The sequence below is a fragment of the Arachis ipaensis genome, chromosome B03, assembly GCF_000816755.2.
Source record: "Arachis ipaensis cultivar K30076 chromosome B03, Araip1.1, whole genome shotgun sequence".
Taxonomy (NCBI): Eukaryota; Viridiplantae; Streptophyta; class Magnoliopsida; order Fabales; family Fabaceae; genus Arachis; species Arachis ipaensis.
Genome location: NC_029787.2, coordinates 1,779,291 through 1,797,365, shown reverse-complemented (window position 1 = coordinate 1,797,365; position 18,075 = coordinate 1,779,291). Strand labels below are relative to the sequence as shown.

At 33.6% G+C, this 18,075-nt stretch overlaps 4 protein-coding genes across 7 annotated transcripts; 2 read left to right on the top strand and 2 right to left on the bottom strand.

Annotated features, from left to right (window-relative positions):
• On the top strand, positions 2,443-5,044 carry LOC107629361 (protein-L-isoaspartate O-methyltransferase 1). Of its 4 annotated transcripts, none has more exons than XM_016332140.2 (5): positions 2,590-2,732; positions 2,899-3,034; positions 3,204-3,474; positions 4,065-4,229; positions 4,532-4,973. In XM_016332140.2, the coding sequence occupies exons 2-5, from the start codon at positions 2,945-2,947 to the stop codon at positions 4,780-4,782; spliced, it is 777 nt and encodes a 258-aa protein (XP_016187626.1). In that variant the 5' UTR covers positions 2,590-2,732; positions 2,899-2,944; the 3' UTR covers positions 4,783-4,973. The 4 variants fall into 4 exon arrangements, with proteins under 4 accessions (XP_016187625.1, XP_016187626.1, XP_020973365.1 ...); XM_021117706.1 differs by having other exon boundaries at positions 2,617-2,732; positions 2,910-3,034; XM_016332139.2 differs by lacking the exon at positions 2,899-3,034 and having other exon boundaries at positions 2,443-2,732; positions 4,532-5,044.
• Positions 5,319-7,997, bottom strand: LOC107629360 (28 kDa ribonucleoprotein, chloroplastic). Its single transcript, XM_016332137.2, has 4 exons — positions 7,365-7,997; positions 6,908-7,009; positions 6,010-6,291; positions 5,319-5,659 (listed from the first exon to the last, which is right to left on the bottom strand). Exons 1-4 carry the CDS (start codon positions 7,866-7,868, stop codon positions 5,597-5,599), a joined length of 951 nt encoding a protein of 316 aa, XP_016187623.1. The 5' UTR covers positions 7,869-7,997; the 3' UTR covers positions 5,319-5,596.
• LOC107629362 (probable galactinol--sucrose galactosyltransferase 2) lies at positions 8,671-14,222 on the bottom strand. Its single transcript, XM_016332141.2, has 13 exons — positions 13,947-14,222; positions 12,747-13,042; positions 12,403-12,493; positions 12,156-12,296; positions 11,865-11,972; positions 11,644-11,763; positions 10,906-11,316; positions 10,440-10,581; positions 10,265-10,332; positions 10,045-10,179; positions 9,644-9,855; positions 9,195-9,283; positions 8,671-9,073 (listed from the first exon to the last, which is right to left on the bottom strand). The coding sequence occupies exons 1-13, from the start codon at positions 14,138-14,140 to the stop codon at positions 8,777-8,779; spliced, it is 2,304 nt and encodes a 767-aa protein (XP_016187627.1). The 5' UTR covers positions 14,141-14,222; the 3' UTR covers positions 8,671-8,776.
• Positions 17,547-18,071, top strand: LOC107632401 (uncharacterized GPI-anchored protein At4g28100-like; the record flags this gene model as incomplete). Its single annotated transcript, XM_016336085.2, has 1 exon — positions 17,547-18,071. A coding segment is annotated over exon 1 (468 nt), but the record flags the coding sequence as incomplete, so codon positions are not given.

The window sequence follows — 18,075 nt, the reverse complement described above, 5'->3', positions numbered from 1 at the left end:
GAATACAAGATAAAATAAAAAATAAAAAGTCTAATTTACTTTATTTTTTATTCAGACACAATTTAAAATATAAAACGATAAAAAATATAATTATAAAAATTAATATTGACAATTAAAAAAATTATATCTTCGGTCAATATCTTTATTTTTTTCTAAAAAAAAATATAAAATACACTAATTCAATATCTTAGAATATAATATTCTGTCTATATCTTATTTACCAAACACAATTTTATATTTCTGTGTTCATGATTTAATATCTTGCACTTGTAAATAAATACACCTTAGTATTGGATATGTGAATATAAAGGCAAAAAGGGAGTGCTTTAAGGAGTGGTTTTTGTGCCACAATACAGATAATTGGAAAAAATATAAGACGGGTAAAAAAGAGACAAAAAATGGATGTAAATAAAGTAATAACAAGAGTATATGAGAGTCTCTACCAGTCTTTAGGCACGAAGGAAGGAGAAAAAGGTATATATAGAATCGCAAAGAGTCGTGAAAGAAAAACAAGAGACTTAGATCGAGTTAAGTGTATAAAGAAAAAGACGGAGAGGTTTTGGCTCAAGAGGAGATCAATGAAAGGTGGAAAAGCTACTTCTACGATTTATTTAATGAAGGACAGAAGACTCTTCCGAGCCTTAGTCGGTTATGCACGAGTTCAAAATTTCGACTACTATCGAAAGATTCGAGACTTCGAGGTAAAAGAGGTTTTAAACCAGATGAAAAATGACAGGACTGTGGGGCCTGATAATATTCCGATTGAAGTTTGGAAGGACCTTGGAGAGAAAGGTATCAGTTGGTTAACCAAGTTTTTTAATGAGATTTTAAGGTTAAAGAAGATGCCAGATGAGTGGAGAAAGAGCACCTTAGTACCTATCTACAAGAATAACGGGGATATACAAAGTTGTAGAAACTATAGAGTGATCAAGTTCATGAGCCATACCATGAAGTTATGGAAAATGGTGATAGAACAGATGTTGAGACAAGAGACACAAGTAACAGAGAACCAATTTGGTTTTATGCCAGATAGATCCACCACTAAAGCGATATACCTATTAAGAAGGATGATGGAGAGGTATCTTAGTAATAAAAAGGATCTACATATGGTGTTTATTGATTTGGAAAAAAAGTATACTATAGGGTGTCAAGGAAGGTCTTATGGAAGGTTTTAGAAAAGAAGAGAGTAAGGATCGCATATATTCGTGCAATTAAAGACATGTATGATGGGCTACAACTAGTGTGAAGACTCAAGGTGGTGTGACAGGGGAATTTTCTATTGGTATAGGATTACAACAGTGATCATCCTTAAGTCCATACATTTTCACATTAGTTTTAGAAGTACTCATAGAGTATATCCAAGAGCCTGTGTCATGGTGCATGCTTTTTGCCAATGATATCGTCCTTATGGGAGAGCCAATAGAAGACCTAAATAAGAAGTTATATTTATGGAGAGAAACTCTAGAAATGTATGGTTTGCGCATAAGCCGTAGCAAGATGAAATATATGGAATGTAAGTTCGGCCGCCGAAGAAAAAACCCTAATATAGAGGTGAAGATTGGAGAAAACATCATACGAAATGTTAAAAGTTTTAAGTATCTTGGGTGCATCATATAGGATTAAGGAGAGATTGAACATGATGTAAATCATAGGATTCAAGCAGGTTGTTCAAAATGGCAGAGTGCGTCTGGTTTTATATGTGACAAAAAAGTGCCTTTAAAACTTAAGGGTAAATTCTATCGTACTGCTATCAGACCGGCTATACTTCTTGGTACAGAGTGTTGGGCGACTAAAGGAGAGCATGAACATAAGTTAAGTGTGATAGAGATGAATATGTTAAATGGATGAGTGGTCATACGTGATTAGATAGAATAAAGAACGAAAATGTAAGAGAGAGAGTTGAAGTAGCACCTATTATAAAAAAGATGGTAGAATCGCGTCTTAGGCGGTTTGGACATGTGATAAGAAGACCAACAAAGCACCCAATCAGGAGGGTGGATGAGATGGAAGATGGATAAGGAGTGGAAGATAGAGGAAGACCTAGAAAGACCATCCACGAGGTGGTCAAATGAGACTATATGTAAACGGTCTCTTTATAGACAAAATACAGGATAAAGCTCAATGACGTTATTTGATTTATGTAGTCGACCCTACCTAATGAGATAAGACTTTATTGTTGTTGTATTGGATATGTGAGTATGTAGTATGTAAGAATATTATGATATAATACAAAATCGAAAATAAATTAGTAAAGATTCGTATGCATGTAGTTGTTTTTATTATCTAACGATTCTTAAATACTAACGTCACCTAAAGATAATTGTATAGAAATTTTTTTTAAGTGTACTGAAATATCAGTATATCAATATGTTTAAAATTTTTTCATCTGTATATAAATTTTTAGGTGGAGTGGACACGTGTGAGTGGTATATGACAAGAGCGTGTAAAGGAAGAGAGATTGGAGAAGTGTGGAAACAACCAGAAATAACAGAATCAGGATCAGAATCACAATGAATACTACTCCTTCTCCTTCTGCTTCTGTCTCTGCCTCTGCGCCCTATAATTTCCTCTTCTCTTCTTGCCCTGCTTCACGCGCTCTCTCTCTAACCGCAACAGCGACACTCTTCCCTTCTCATTCTTCGCCTCCCTCCTCTGTTTCCCTCACCACCTCCTTCTCCTTCCTCCAAAACCCTAATTTCATTACGGGAAACTCTCTCTTCCATTCCATGCAGGTATTCTCTCTTTCTTTTTCTTTCTAATTTTTCATTTATTGCGAATTTCCAACATGCAAATTGTATCCTATGCTGTAAAGATGCGTTATTTCTTTGATTTTGGTGGCAAAAGTTTTGTTTTGTTCTAATTCTCTTTGTGATTTTGATTAGTTTTTACCTTATTTAGTGTCCTCTTAGGAAGGGGAGAAGAAAGAAAAGAGAAAAAGAAGATAATGAAACAGTATAATTCCTTACTTTACTTCCTTAATCATGGCTTATGGTTATTACTATTACTATGCCATATTCAAATCCTTCACAACAAGGTAAACTTGAATTGCATAGCTAAACCTGTCAATTTTCTTGTTAGAGTTTACACTCTTAGATCCCTAAACTTGATTAGGAATGTTTACAAGTTAATTTGAGGGTTTGATAATTTCGCTTGCCACTACCAAAAGCTTGAAATTCTTGTTGTTTTGGTTGTCAAATATATAGAGATTCTGCTCTGGCAGCAGCATGAGTAGGAACAAAGCAATGGTGGAAAGTTTGCAGCGTTATGGAGTGATAAGATCAAATAAGGTAGCTGAAGTAATGGAGAGCATTGATAGAGCATTGTTTGTTCCCAACGGGGCTGGAGCTTATATCGACAGCCCCATGTCGATAGGGTACAACGCAACTATATCTGCGCCGCATATGCATGCGATGTGCCTTCAGTTACTGGAGAAGAATTTGCAGCCTGGAATGCATGCTCTCGACATTGGCTCCGGTATAGTCCATGAAACACACTGCATCTATTGTTTTGCACTAATATTTTCTCTTTAGCGGATTCTATAGAAATGGATTGGGTAGAATAAATATTCAGATTAGTCGATGAACAATGTATGTGCAATGTCAAGCTTGTTCTGTTAAGATTTTGGGTTATCAGCTCTTTCAAATATCTAAATAGACATCAATTTAGTTTTAGATATCAACTTTGTCCTTAAATGTAGGATCTATTATACTATGGAAACCATATTGGCATATTGCTATATACTAGAATATTGAAGGACTAATGTCTTGCATATAATATTTGATGTCTAATTTGAGCATTTATCCAAGATGTAAGTTTCTTTCAAGTTGGAATCCTTTTTATTTAATTTCTTTCTTTTTGGGTAGATTATGGATAAAAAATGCAGCTTATACTGTATACCTCATTTGCATCGAGATTTCATAGGCATAGCAAGATAATGTGAAGATGTTTTGATGTAAAACCTTGCATAGGGGATTGACAAGGGAGTTTGGTTTCTCATATAGCTCTCGTATTCCAAGATTTGCTATTTAGTGTTGAGTAACAATCTTCATATGGGCCTCTTGCAGGAACAGGGTATTTGACAGCGTGCTTCGGCATGATGGTTAGACCGGAAGGTCGTGCTGTTGGTGTGGAGCATATTCCTGAATTGGTTTCTTCTTCAATAGAGAATATTCAGAAAAGTGCTGCCGCCCAATTATTGAAAGATGGCTCCCTTTCAGTTCATGCTGCTGGTTAGTTTCCTGAGATATTAGTTTTTTTTAGTCAACCATAGCCATCTAGTTTTTCCCGATTTTAGTTTATATTAATTGGTGATGAGGACATAATGCAACTGGTTTAATAATTTTGTAGTTAGTCCATTTTGTAAATTGAAAATATAAAGATTGCTATGATTCATGTTTTGTTTGAAATTATGTTGGTTCAGAAGTATTGTTCATGTGACTGATATTCGAGATATTTGAGCATGATATTCATAATATTCAAATCACAATAGATTTTGAATTGCTAACTGAATACATTTGAGCAATTTTGACAGATGGAAGAAAAGGTTGGCCGGAGTTTGCCCCTTATGATGCCATTCATGTTGGGGCAGCAGCACCTGAAATTCCGCAAGCACTTATTGATCAGTTAAAGCCTGGAGGAAGAATGGTGATCCCAGTTGGAAACATGTTTCAAGATTTGAAGGTGGTGGACAAGAAATCTGATGGCTCTATTAGTGTCCACACCGAGACCTCCGTTCGTTATGTCCCCCTCACCAGTCGAGAAGCTCAACTTCGCGGTTACTGAAATGGAGGAGGGATCTTGAATTTTGGTTCACATGTCTCTCTGGTTTCGGAATATGGGGGATACACAAATGTTAGAGTCTGTATAGTTAAGTTTCTTGGAATTTTGAAAGGCTAATGCTACAGATATCCGTGGTTGTTAGAACTTGGATTTCCCTCACATGGTGTTAGAATTTGTATAGTTAGTGTTGATGCTACTCAACTCCTTGTACCATATAAATAAAGTTCATCTGCATATGCAGTGATAGTAATTTTGGAATTAAAAATGTGCAACGAATTTTTATTATGTTCCGCAAACCAAGTTCAACCCATGAATACGTGATGAAGGTTTCAAATAATCATCTAAAGAAGGGTGACATGTAATAAAAGTTTGAAACAGGTTAATCTTTTTCTTTTAGAATAGAAATGTATGTCTTATGTTTGTAAATTCAGATTTCAAATTTGCAACAGAAAAACTTCTAATAGTTAAAAACACTAATTAGTTTCTGTTCTACAATTCACAACATAAGCTATGAAATTTACTAAGATAGCTACATTAATTTCAAGGTAAATCTTTCTTAATTTGATTCCGTTTTATAGAAACAAAACAAAACGAAACAGCAAAAGAAAAGAGGGTAAAGGAGAACATAGACCACTTAAGAATCTGAGGAAAATTAGAATTACAGCTATAAAATAATGACAATAGAATGTGTAAACTTAATTTGGAACCGGTTGCCCAGGAGAGGAAATATTTTTCAGAAAAAATGACACTATATTCTCAGCTATAAAAACAAAAAACTCCAGCAGCTGCCATGGTTGTTGATTACATGAGCTAATACTCAAAAAGAGCGTCTGGGTCTGTCCTCAGCAACATTCACTCTTATTGCCCTTCCATCCAAACTCTGCAACATACCCAAACACCATATTTACACGGACACATAAAGAGGGAAGACAACAAACTTGATAATATATCTGCAGGAGTTTTCCGATACCCTTAAAATTTTAAGGATATTGGATCATATCCACTAACAGTTAACGTGTCTAAACATCAATTTCATGTCCTAGTAATAAAAAAAATTATATGTTCTTTTTAAAACCCATGATTAAATCAGTGTACAGAAGGAAAACCCAAGACAAAATCAACTACGCTGTTCAAAAAGTTGTCCTCTCAAGTTCAAAGTTCAAAACATTTTGAACTATCAATGCATGAAATGTATAACATTGATAACGTGACAAAGTAGCTTTGAAATACCTGGCCATCAAGAGCAGCAATTGCATCATTCATTTCACTCTCGTCGGTCATTGTGACAAAACCAAAGCCGCGTGATCGTCCAGTCTCTCTGTCATACACTACGCGAGCATTCGCAACCTTACCGTGTTCGCTGAAAATCTGCTCCAGGCGACCATTGTCAACATCCCAAGGCAAGTTACCAACATAGATTCTAAAAGCCTGTTCGAATGAACGGGGTGGGCGTTCAGGTCGTTCTCCTCTTGGAGAAGCCTTGTTAACAGTCAACAGTCTTCCACCTAAATCCTGTTGCAAGAAAAAAAAAAGACGAAAAGGATGAATAAGATCTGAAAGAATTAAAGGGAAAAAAGAACTCCATAAAACAAACGAACTCGAAAATTTAATACTAAGGACATTCAGTGTTGCAATCAAATCAAAACTCTTGCATAAATAGAGGACTTTCTATAGCAATAAGAAGTCCATAATAACAAAATTATAAAAACATGCTTAATTTCATTTAGTGAAAAATAAGGTCATTGATCTACATACAAAAGTATTGCAAATAATTGTGTGGAGTATTGGTTACAGCTCCAATTGCAAATTGAACTTTTCTGTCCTCATTAGAATCCAACAGATAAACACACAACAGGGATCCATTACATTGCTCGGTGCAATTTTATGTTTCCTCACTGGTTAATTGGAAAACATATAAAAAAAAAGCTTCTAGCACACACAACTAAGTTCAGTATCTCCTCAGAAATACATACACCAAAAGTGTTCATGAGAAATTTTTGAATTCAAAAGCTATTTAGCGTTTCCAATCCTCCTAATTCAATAGGAAACTAACTCCAAACTCAGACAAATTAGCATCATACACAGCACAAAACTAGTGATATCAGCTACAAGTGGAAGAAGAACTTACATAGCGGTGGAACTTATCCACAGCAGCCTCAGCTTCCTCGACAGTACTCATCGTCACGAAGCCAAACCCGCGACTCTGGTCAGTGTCCCTGTTGTAAATAACCTAAAGCCACAGCCACAATACCACAATACCTTCAGAATCATGAAGTACATATTCAACACAGAACACAAACATCTTTGAAAAAGCTATAAAAACAAACACATAAGTGTCATAATACAACATACAAAACTAATAAAAACCCAAAAAATAAAGAACTAACATCTTCAAAACTCAAAAGTCATCACAAGCCATTACAAACACAATGAAACAGTATACACCTAAACAATTATAGTAGTGCATATGCTTCTTGGTAAAAATGATTTTTTTTAACAATTCACTAATAATTGTAACTCAATTGAGCAGAAAGCAGAAAACCTAACACTAAAACCGAAGAGTGTTGGTTCGTTTTGTTAGTTACCTCGGCAATTTCAACGGTTCCAGCTTGCTCGAAAAGCATGGCGAGTTTCTGGCTATCAACGTCATAAGGCAAGTTTCCAACGAAGATTTTCGCTTCCTCTGGTGGCTCAACAAAATCCCCTCCTTCTTCTTCTCCTTCTTCTTCTTCTTCGTCTGCGTCTTCGGCTTCAGCAACTTCAGCTTCGCCTACGATTTCAGCGCTGGGTTCCCAATCTGAAAGTGCAGGTTCTTCAGCTTCTTGCTGTTCCAAGGTGAGAGTGTTGTCTTCCTCTTGCTGGGCCCAGTCGGAGGTTTGGGCCACGTGAGTGAGCACGTGATGATGGCGCCTTGCGGTGAGAGAAAGAGAGAGGGAAGGGAATGGGCAAGCGAGTTTGAAGAGAGTGTGGTGGTGGGGTTTGGAATTTGAATGGGTGATGTGTTTGGAATGGAAGAGAGAAGAAGGAGGAGAGAGAAGGCATGATTCTGCCATGGTAGTTAGGGATTTGAAGCCAGTGATGATAGACATGTAACTGTAAGAACAGAGAGAAGAAGAGAAAGGGTTTTGAATTGAAGGAAATGAGGATAAGGAAGGAGGGGGTGGGAATTGAAAGCAAAATGAAAAAGGGTTTACGGTGATTCTTAAGAACACCAAAAATATCATGCAGCCAAAAATCTAGGGATCATTCCTCTCTTATCAACATGATTATTTGGGCTGGGCTTTTTTTTCTTTTCCATCTCTGAATTTAAATTGGGGTAAAGAAAAAAATTCCTTAAACAGGACATATATTCATTTTTTCCTAACCAACTTGGATTGGTTTAGTGGTCAGCTCACTCGTCGCAGACCTCTCTGGAATTCAGATTCGCGACGAATTAGTCCTTAACTTGTCAGGATGAAGAATACCGTAGATAACAAAAAAAAAAAATATTCTTTTTCCCTTCCCACAGGCATTAGGATTACTCCCCTTGATATTTTTCATTATTTAAAAATACACATAACAATATTATTAGGCCTTTTTTGGGTAAACTTTTAAGAAAAGATCTTTTTTCGAATTATCTTTTTTTTTAAAAATATTATGAAAAAGTAAAAGTAATTTTATGTTTGGATATCTCATTTCAAAAGATCTTTTTATTTATCAATTATGTTTGGGTATAACAATATAAAAATACTTTTTTGTTTATTTATTACATGAAAAATATCTTTTTTTTAATGAAAAAACATCTTTTAAAAAAAGATGTACATTGCACCTTCTCAAAAAAGATGTTTTTTTTTTATTTTTCTAGTACTTTTACTTTTAATACTAGAAATTTGCCAAACACACTAAAAAAAATTCAACAAAAAAAGATTTTTTTTATCCTGATAATAGTGCCAAAACAAGCACTTAGTATCATGATTTAGCAGTTAAGAAAAAAGGTAAACTGCAAAATTAGCCCAAGTTAGTATACAAGTTCAATTCCCCTTGATTTGCAATCACTACCATCAAGATTAATTGTGAGTAGTCCATTTTCATGGTTGTAGAAGAACTCATTTTCTTCCTTCATTTCCACCATGCAACGTTTTGGTCTAACATTAGAGTATGCTCCAAATCTGCCACATCCTCTGGTTTTGATTTTGACCATGCATTCTTCATCATTAACAGCATCCATGGTGCAGTTCAGATATTCAACTGCACCCCCTGAATTGTACATGTCAAGCAATCCTATTGGTGCAAATTCTACATCATTACCAAACACCTGTAATGTTTCAATCATTAGCATTAACATTAACATCTTTGCATGTTGGTATTAGTAAACATGATTTCTTTTTTCTTTCATAAAATAAAAAATTACAATGTTAAGATAGTAGGATACTTACCCTGATTGGTGATACTGTATATATTTCACATTGAAGAGTCTCTAATGTCACTTCTAGTTTTTCTTTGTTTTGTAGCTTGGTAAGAACACCTGCATTATAGTCACATTTTAGGGAAGTAGATATGAGTTTGGGAATACTCAAAGTGAGAGTATTTTCGTCTCTTAACTAGAGGTCTCGGATTTGAATCAAAGAATGAGAAACAAACAAGACACTGAAAACAAAAACATGAACCAAACATACTCCTTTTTCTAGTCTTTGTTGCCGATATCCAAATCATATTATCAGAAATTCGACTAATTCGAGTCAAGAAACTGTAGTTGTTTCTCCGGGTATAGATTCTTTCCAATCCGCAGTCCTCGAATTTAGGACTACTAGTAAGAAGACTACAAACTAGTCTATCAATTGACCAACATGTAATAAGAATGTAATTGTTGAATTGAAATTTGAACCTGAATTGAAGGCATATATTGCACAATTTCCATTCCAGTTTTCTCCTGCAACATCTTCTAGAAACTCCACATCAAGGGGTCTCACTTTCCCTGATAAGGTTATGTTATTTGGTGTTCCATCAACTGGTTTCAGTGGCCAGCTTCCTGCTCCTTGGCAATTGAACACACCTACCACCCCGGTGAACTTGTTCATGTTCCAAATCTTCAGCAAACTGCACAAAAAGGATAATAATAATTTAGCATACCTTTTTGAGCAAATCTTATTTGGTTGAAACTCACATGCAGGTGTTTTCATGTGAAGTTGATAGCCATGAATATTGTCATCTAACGATTCTCAATTGTCAATTTCATGACAACTGCATACGAGTCTCTACTGTAAGATTAGGGATAATTTAGCATACCTTTTACCATCCATAACAGGATCTTTAAATAAGCAATCTCGAGTCGGGCGGCCGGCGAATCTTGCTCTCAAGACTGATCCATTAGGTAGTACTAACTTCTTGAGGATCTCAAAATCATGGTTTCCAGGCTTATCACTGTATACTTTATCAAATTTTGGTTAAGATCATTTCAGAATTTTTTCTTAAGCATAAGAAAAACATTTTTTGGTGCATTATTTACCTTACATATACTGCACAACCACCTATTGCTCTTGCTGCAGCATGGAACTCAGCAGTGTCATGCTTGCTCTGAAAAAAATAGGAAAAAATGTTCAGAATCATATGAAGCAACTTGTAACATTTTCAGTCATTGATCAAAGATTTGAGAAGAAAATGTGACAGGAATATTGTATTACATGGAACATATCCCAATCAGACACAAATATCTCCCCAACAAGAAGACTATTGAAGGATACTGAGGCAATGTGTAAGGTTTGAAGTTTTGGCTTTCCTGGCATGAAATCTTCAGATGCTCTTGCTGATGCACTCTTCTTTGAACTAAAAATTTATCATCAGAAAATTTTAGCTTCGATTCGGTATAAATAATTCTTTATATAGTTAAATACGTTTCTGGTATACATAAAGGAGTTTAATTTTGATTCATTGACAGTCATTCAATCACATCTGTTCTTTTGGATGACTATTTATACAGTCAATGTAAAAATTGGTTATTTTTTTGCTGACACGACGTTACATAATTGGATGTACGCGTAAAAGTGCATTACATTCATAGTGCATCAAAATTAAATCTCAGATATAGATCAACTTAGAGTAAGATACTTTGCTCTTAACCCTTCTTGATATTTAGTTAAGTACACAAACCTGTATATTGAATCAGAGTTGTGAGACATGCAACAAATGAGGTTATTGTCCTTGAAGTTCTTGGCTATAGATTCCTCTAGTGCCTCTTGATACCATTTCGTCAGCGAAACGCGTCCGCCACGGCCAGAGCCTAAGGTTTCTATCACATTCTGGACATCAACTTTGACGCCGTCGACGCCACAGCTAGCAAGATAACTGTGATAGTCATTGTAGAAATCTTGAAGCTTTTCAGGATCCATGATTCCAACTCCATATTTTTGCAGGCTGTCCATGGCTATATCTCTAAGGTTCCCTGTGTTTCCAGGTGATTGAATTGGATATGAAAGTTTTGGATTGTATTTCTTCATAGCTTCTGATGATGGGAATACTCCTCCCCAGTAACCAGCTAATGCATGCCACATGTAAACATATCTGCATGGTTTAGAAAATTGTAACTCTTTTCGATTCTCTTGTTATTGTGAATCATGGTGTTGTAGATTAGGCCTTGTTTGGTAACTGTCTTAGTAATTCGAAATATAGATATATTTGCAAATACAAACTTATTTCGAGATAGATGACTTCTATCTTGAGAGAATAATTGCTCAGTTTTATATTTACAAAGATACACAAAACCTTTCTATCTCGTATATGTATATTCTGTTATGAGATACTTACCGAAAATAGCTTATAGTTAAAGGCGACCGGCACACGAAGGAAGGAATAATGCATAAATGCTTTAATTGACATGAGATTGCTTACTTTAGTCCAAAGTTGTGTTTGATGAAATCAACAAAATTGTGAAGATTGTTGCAAGAATTGTCAAGGTCTGCATTGTTGAACTTTTTGTTTTCTTTCATGCCTATTAGTCTGGTTGCAAACCTATTTGGGAAACAGGAAATGTCAACATGATGAGTCAGAAATGGAGGGTAGAAAGGGTAGTTTACCGAAATAGAAAAAGAAAACAAAAATGATGGCCTTACTGTATTCCTTCAATTGGTGGTTCACCTTCTTTGTGAAACTCATTGAATGTGTCTTGCCAACCATCATCAATGATGAGAAACTTTGGTGAACAACTTCCTTCTGAGAAACTGTTAAGTAAAAGTAATAAGTATTGTCACTTACTTTCTCAACATTTGCAAGCTGTGTTTGGTGTTTTGAAAACAGAATAAGACACGACACTGAGAACATGACACAAAAGACAAAGATACAAAAATTAGTGCTTGTAAACAAAAACGGCCTAAACTCTTGAACTTTTGATTAACATTTTATACCTTTGAAGGCCCTCTCTTATTCCTTGTGGACTCACTTGATTGTAAAAAGCATCCCAAGTGCACCATCCAAACCAATCAAGATGTGCAGGGATTTTCTTGTGCTCAATGTGACTAAAACTTCCTTTGAGTTTTTCCAATATCCTATTATATTAACACAAGAAAGAAGAAGAATAATAAATATGTAATTTTGCATGACATAGCATAATGTGAAGAATTAATAAGGACATCATAGAAAAATAAGACATACTTGATAGAGTTTCTGACTAACTCAAATGGATTGTTTCCTGAATTTACAAATACAGCTTCTAGTGATTGTGAAGTTTTGATATGTGCATCTCCTGGATCATTTACAAATTAAAACTCACATTAATTAGTATTAATCATTAAATTTGTAAGTATCACAGTTTATAGAATGATTAAGGTAAAACTATTGTTCATCTACTTTGACTAAAGAATAAACATTCCTCAAGAAATTTCAGATCGGATACTTTAGTTCCTAACAAATTTTTATTCTCGAAAATTAATTCTGTCGGATAGATTGGTCCTCCAAAATGAACTGAAAATGGAAGTGTAAGAAGAGTCTATGCAAACCGCTTTCGACGCAGAATTGGAGCTGATTTGATTGAGTTCCTTGCAAAGTTGAACGAAATTGTCCATCCAAAACAGGCAAGAAGAGAATGTAGTTTGTGTTTTGTGATGTTGAAGGATCCTCATCTGAATCAGAACAAAACTCTTCATCATTATCATCATCACCATTGAGTGCAGAATCTTCTCTTGCTTCTAGAAGCAAGAACTGAGTCTCCAATGGAACATCACTTGCACATTTTCCAACCCTTGGTATCATCCACCATATCTTCACTCTGAAGAGTGATAGTAACTTATATCCCCTGCATTTTTGTTCATAATCAAGAGTTCAGCACTTAACAACTTAACATCAATATAATGTTGAATTAATAACTTCTTTGAGTAAATTAAGTTTGACTTTCTTTTTTGTCATATTTTGTTTTTGGTTTCTATCCCTAATCTAACTCAACAGGTCAATGAATAATCCATCGCAAATTTGATCAGCTAGTCGTTGCTACATACATAAGATCGGGTTTGAACTCTAAATACTTATTTAAACTGATGAGTGATCTAACCACCAAGGTTAAGTACGATTTTGGTCCCTAAGGTATAGGTCAAAAAAATTTTTCGTCTCTAACCTTTTCTGCATACAGAATCATCCCCAAGGTTTTATTTGGTTTTAAAACCATCCTTATCTTAGGGACCGAAATCGTATGGAGGTGGCGGCGAAAGTGGAGGCAGAGATGGATCGTGAATAGTTTCTTCTTCTTTTTCTTCTTCCTTTATTATGGATAATTTGGTCCAAAATTTTAATATTTAAATATGACGAATTTAAAACTTGGTTTTAAACCTTAGAAACGATTTTGTATAGCAAAAGATTGGGGACGAAAAAAAATTTCATCAGACCAAAATCGTACTTAACATTTTTTTTTTCTACTTTCTATTCCCAGCCCAAAAATCAATGATTAATCCGTCACAAATTTAATCTTTATTAAAAGGTATGTAGCTAGCTAATAAGTTACTGCATACGCGATAAGATTCGAACTCCTACTTGTGAGTGAGCTGATCCCTCGACCAACCAAATTATTTATTTTTTTTGTTATCATGTATATAAATATGCCACAAAGTTGAATCATCACAATAAAAAAGTTCTAATATGATATCATATTAAGAGGAACTATATGATCAAAAAACGTATAAATAGTTATATCTCTAACAAGTACTGACCGGAGAATGCCAAGAGTGAAGACATGACGAGAACTTGGAAGATGAGAAGTAGCACCCAAAAAAGCAGCAGAATCAGATTCAGCAGTGCCAATTGAAGAAACCTGAATGTTTTTGGGAACATCAGTTAGAACCACTTTTCCCCTCACCACAAGGCACCTCTCTTCATTCAAACTAGGCACCACCTTCACTGTCATCTTCTATTACCAAAAATGAACTTGAAGAATAATGGCTTGAAATTCAGTCACAAGCTGTATTCATTTATATATATATATATTCTTATCATAAATTCATAATACTTGTTTTCTTTCTTTGGATAGTAACAAAAGCAAACCAGTTGGTATTAAATATTACGGTTGGAATTGAATTTTCAAGTGGTGGACCCGGCACATGGGATTTTAGTCAATTATAAATAATTATCGTATCTATTAAATATTATTAAAATCACATTTTTTCGTTGAATAACACAGCTAAGGGGTAAAAAGTAATAGCTCAAATGGCATAGACTTCCCATACTCAATTAAGAGGTTACGAGTTCGAATCTCCAATCTGGAAGCTTTAAAGCTTAAATCTCAAACTTTAATTTTAAAAAATTTACAAAAGTTTGGTATTTTTCATTTATAAAATACGCAACTTCAATTATTTTTGTTCCTTAATTTCATGAAGAACGTATATTATATAAATGTCTATAGAAATTGATATTCAATATTACATTAATATTTTAAAGCATTGCTAGTAAGTCTTCATTAAAATTTTTACCAACCATTTTATCATTAAAAATTGAGATATTCTCCACGTCTAAATAATTTTAACATCTAAATTCATTCAAGTGATTTTAGGTCACACGTTTTTTTTCGCTTTTTTATTTTTTTACGTTTCTTCTCTTTTTTCTTTACTCTGATGCTACATCTTCTTTTTCTTCGTGTTTCTCCTCCTCCTCATTCTCCTCCTTCTTTTTTGTGTTCCTTCTTCTTCGCGTATTTTCTCTTTATTGTCATTCTTTTGTTGTTTATGTTACTGTATTTTTTTTCTTTTCCTCCTTCTCTCCCTAGTGAAGAAGCAGTAGAATGTGAGGAAAAAGAGTTTTAAATTGTGCAGAAAAGACCGAAATTATATTCAGAAATAAACTGAAATTATATTTAGAATGAACTGAAATTATTCAGTTCATTTCTGAGTGAATTATTTTGTTAGGATTCTTTTTGTTTCACTATTTTAAAAGAAATAAAACAAAAAAAAAGAGAAGAAAAATTAAACAAAAAAGAAGAAACAAGAAGAAAAAATTCCTTAAACTTCTCATCATGTTCTTCTTTTCTTATCTTGTTCATCTAATTAAATAAAGAAGAAACCATAATGCTGCAAAATCAGTTAATGAATTTGGATGTGTTTTTGTTATCGTCATCACGAACAACACCAACATTTTGCTAACATCTTTATTGGTTCTGATTTTCTCTGGTGTTATCATTAAATAATTTCAGTTTTTTTTTTAATTTATTTTGGTTCATTTGTGAATTAATTTCGGTTCATTTGTGTGTTAATTTTGGTTCACTTGTGAATAAAAAAATTAGTCAATACTTATCAGCAGCATCAAGTGAACCGAAATAAATTAAGAAATGAACTGAAATTATTGACAAAATTTTTTATTCACAAGTGAACTGAAATTAACATACAAATGAACTGAAATAAATTAAGAAATGAACTGAAATTATTTAATGAAGACAGCAGAGAAAATCAGAACTAATAAAGATGTTTACAAAATGTTAGTGTTACTTAGATTATTTCTTTATTAATAATAGGCTTATCATTGTAATTATTTTTTTACTGAGAGTACATAAAGAGTACATAGTATATAAGGTGTAACAACTTAATAAATATTTTTTCAAGAAAGTTTTTTATTCTCTTCAATAATGAGAAGAACTTATTTCTCTCCCTCTCTTAAAAATTATATTATATTTAGTTAATTTTTTTTCACCATTTTGTCATAGATTAATGTTCAATGCATTATGAATTAACTAACTAGATATTACTAAATATTTAGTCTAATAAATGATGTGTTACTCAATGTGTACATTATTTAAGCATGATAAAGCACTACTTAGTAAATCTCTTTTACTAATTTTACTAACCATTTGTCATGAAAAATTATATGGTATTTGAATTACTTTATTTCTCTTTTTTCGCATATTTGTTTTGTTAATTTTTTTATTATTTTACATATATTCATAACACATCTAAACTAATAAGATAATAAATAAAATATTTTTAGTACATATTTTACGTCCAAAATAATAAGATAACGCATAATATTTTTAGTACAAATCTAAATTTTGTTTAAATTCGTGCTTGTATTTTTTTAACATAAATAATTTTTAACACATCTAAAATTACAAAATTACTCACTAAATAATTTCTTAACGCATCTGAAACTTATCCAAAAATAAATGTGTTCATTTTTCTTGTTAAATAATTATATACCAGATTTAAAATCGAAAAAGATTGATTTTGATAGTATTATTGTTACCTAGATTATTTCTCTATCAATAATAAGCTTACTATTGTAATTATTTTTTAGTGAGAGTACATAAAGAGTACATAGTATATAAGGTATAACAACTTAACAAATATTTTTTCAAGGAGATTTTTCATTCTCTTCAATAATGAGAAGAACTTATTTCTCTTTCTCTCTTAATCCCTTCTGGTTCATCAAACCATCAACATCACAACTTGAACAGCTTAGGGCATGAGATTTTCTTCACACTAAAAAAATAATTACAATGGTAAGCTTATTATTGATAAAGAAATAATTTAAGTAACAAAAGGACTACTCTCCTCTCTTCATTTTTTCTTTGTGTTTCTCATATTTTATTTTTTTCTTCTTCATTTTGATTATTACAATACCACACAATTTAATTCCACTCCTACTACTCTCCTCTTATTTTTCTCTTCTTCATTATGATTCCTACAATACTACACAACAACACTATCTTCTCATCATGACTCATGAAGAGAGTAAGTTATAACTTTAGAAATTTAAAAGTTTAGAAAGTATTAATATTATTTAAAAATTTATAACTTTTTATTAAAAAAAATTATTTTTAGTATTGATTATAGTGCAAAATATAATTTGAAAAGAGTGATGAGTATATTTAAAAAATTTATAATATTTTTTTTGACATAAATTATTTTTTGTAAATTTTAAGACAAAATTTAATTTTATTAGAAGAATAATGGAAATACTTTTTTTTTTGTTAGATTCTCTTAATACTTTTAAATTTAACAAAAAAGATAAAAAATTCAAAAAGGCCCATAATCTACAATAATTAATGAGTAAAAGACAAATAGGTCCCTGACCTTTTAATATGCGGACATTTTCGTCCCTCAAGATTGGAAAATACATTTCGATCCTCCACGTTTTAAAACGGCCGACAATTATACCCTTCCGTCCATTTTGGGCCAAAAACGGCAACGGAGCCAGCTGACATAGAGGGGCAGTGAATGACGTGGCCGTTACAGTTGCTGAGGTGGATTGGGACAAAATTTTAGTGGACAATTATACCCTTTCTTTCTTTTTCTCTCATAAACATTTCATCAAACACCATGTCAGCTCCACTACCACTAACCCTTTTCCTCTTATGCATTATCATCTTCTTCTTCCATTGCTGCATGTGCAATGACTCATCATCAACAACAACCCTTCAAACCCTTAAGCCCATCCTCCCAAACACAAGCTCAGGCCCAGGCCCATCTCATCCATCAACAGCAACAATCCCTGCATTCCCTGAACAATCTGATGTCAAAGGTTGCCCATTGACACTCTCAGATGAACTCTTTGACGGTATAAAGAATGCTTGTGGAGGCGGTGGTGATAGTGGTTCTGACATGAAGCTCCACCGCACACGGTGCTGCCCTGTTCTTGCATCATGGTTATACTCTGCATATTCTTCCACTGCATTAACCCATAGCCATACCCACACATCATCATTGTCATATGAGATGCCATTGTTACCAGATGACTCAGAAACATGTGTGAATGACTTAGAGAATGCACTGAAAGTGAGAGGGATTCAGCTGAAAAGACCCAATGAGACATGTGATGTTGTGTTCTGCTTCTGTGGGATAAGGCTTCACCCTCTGA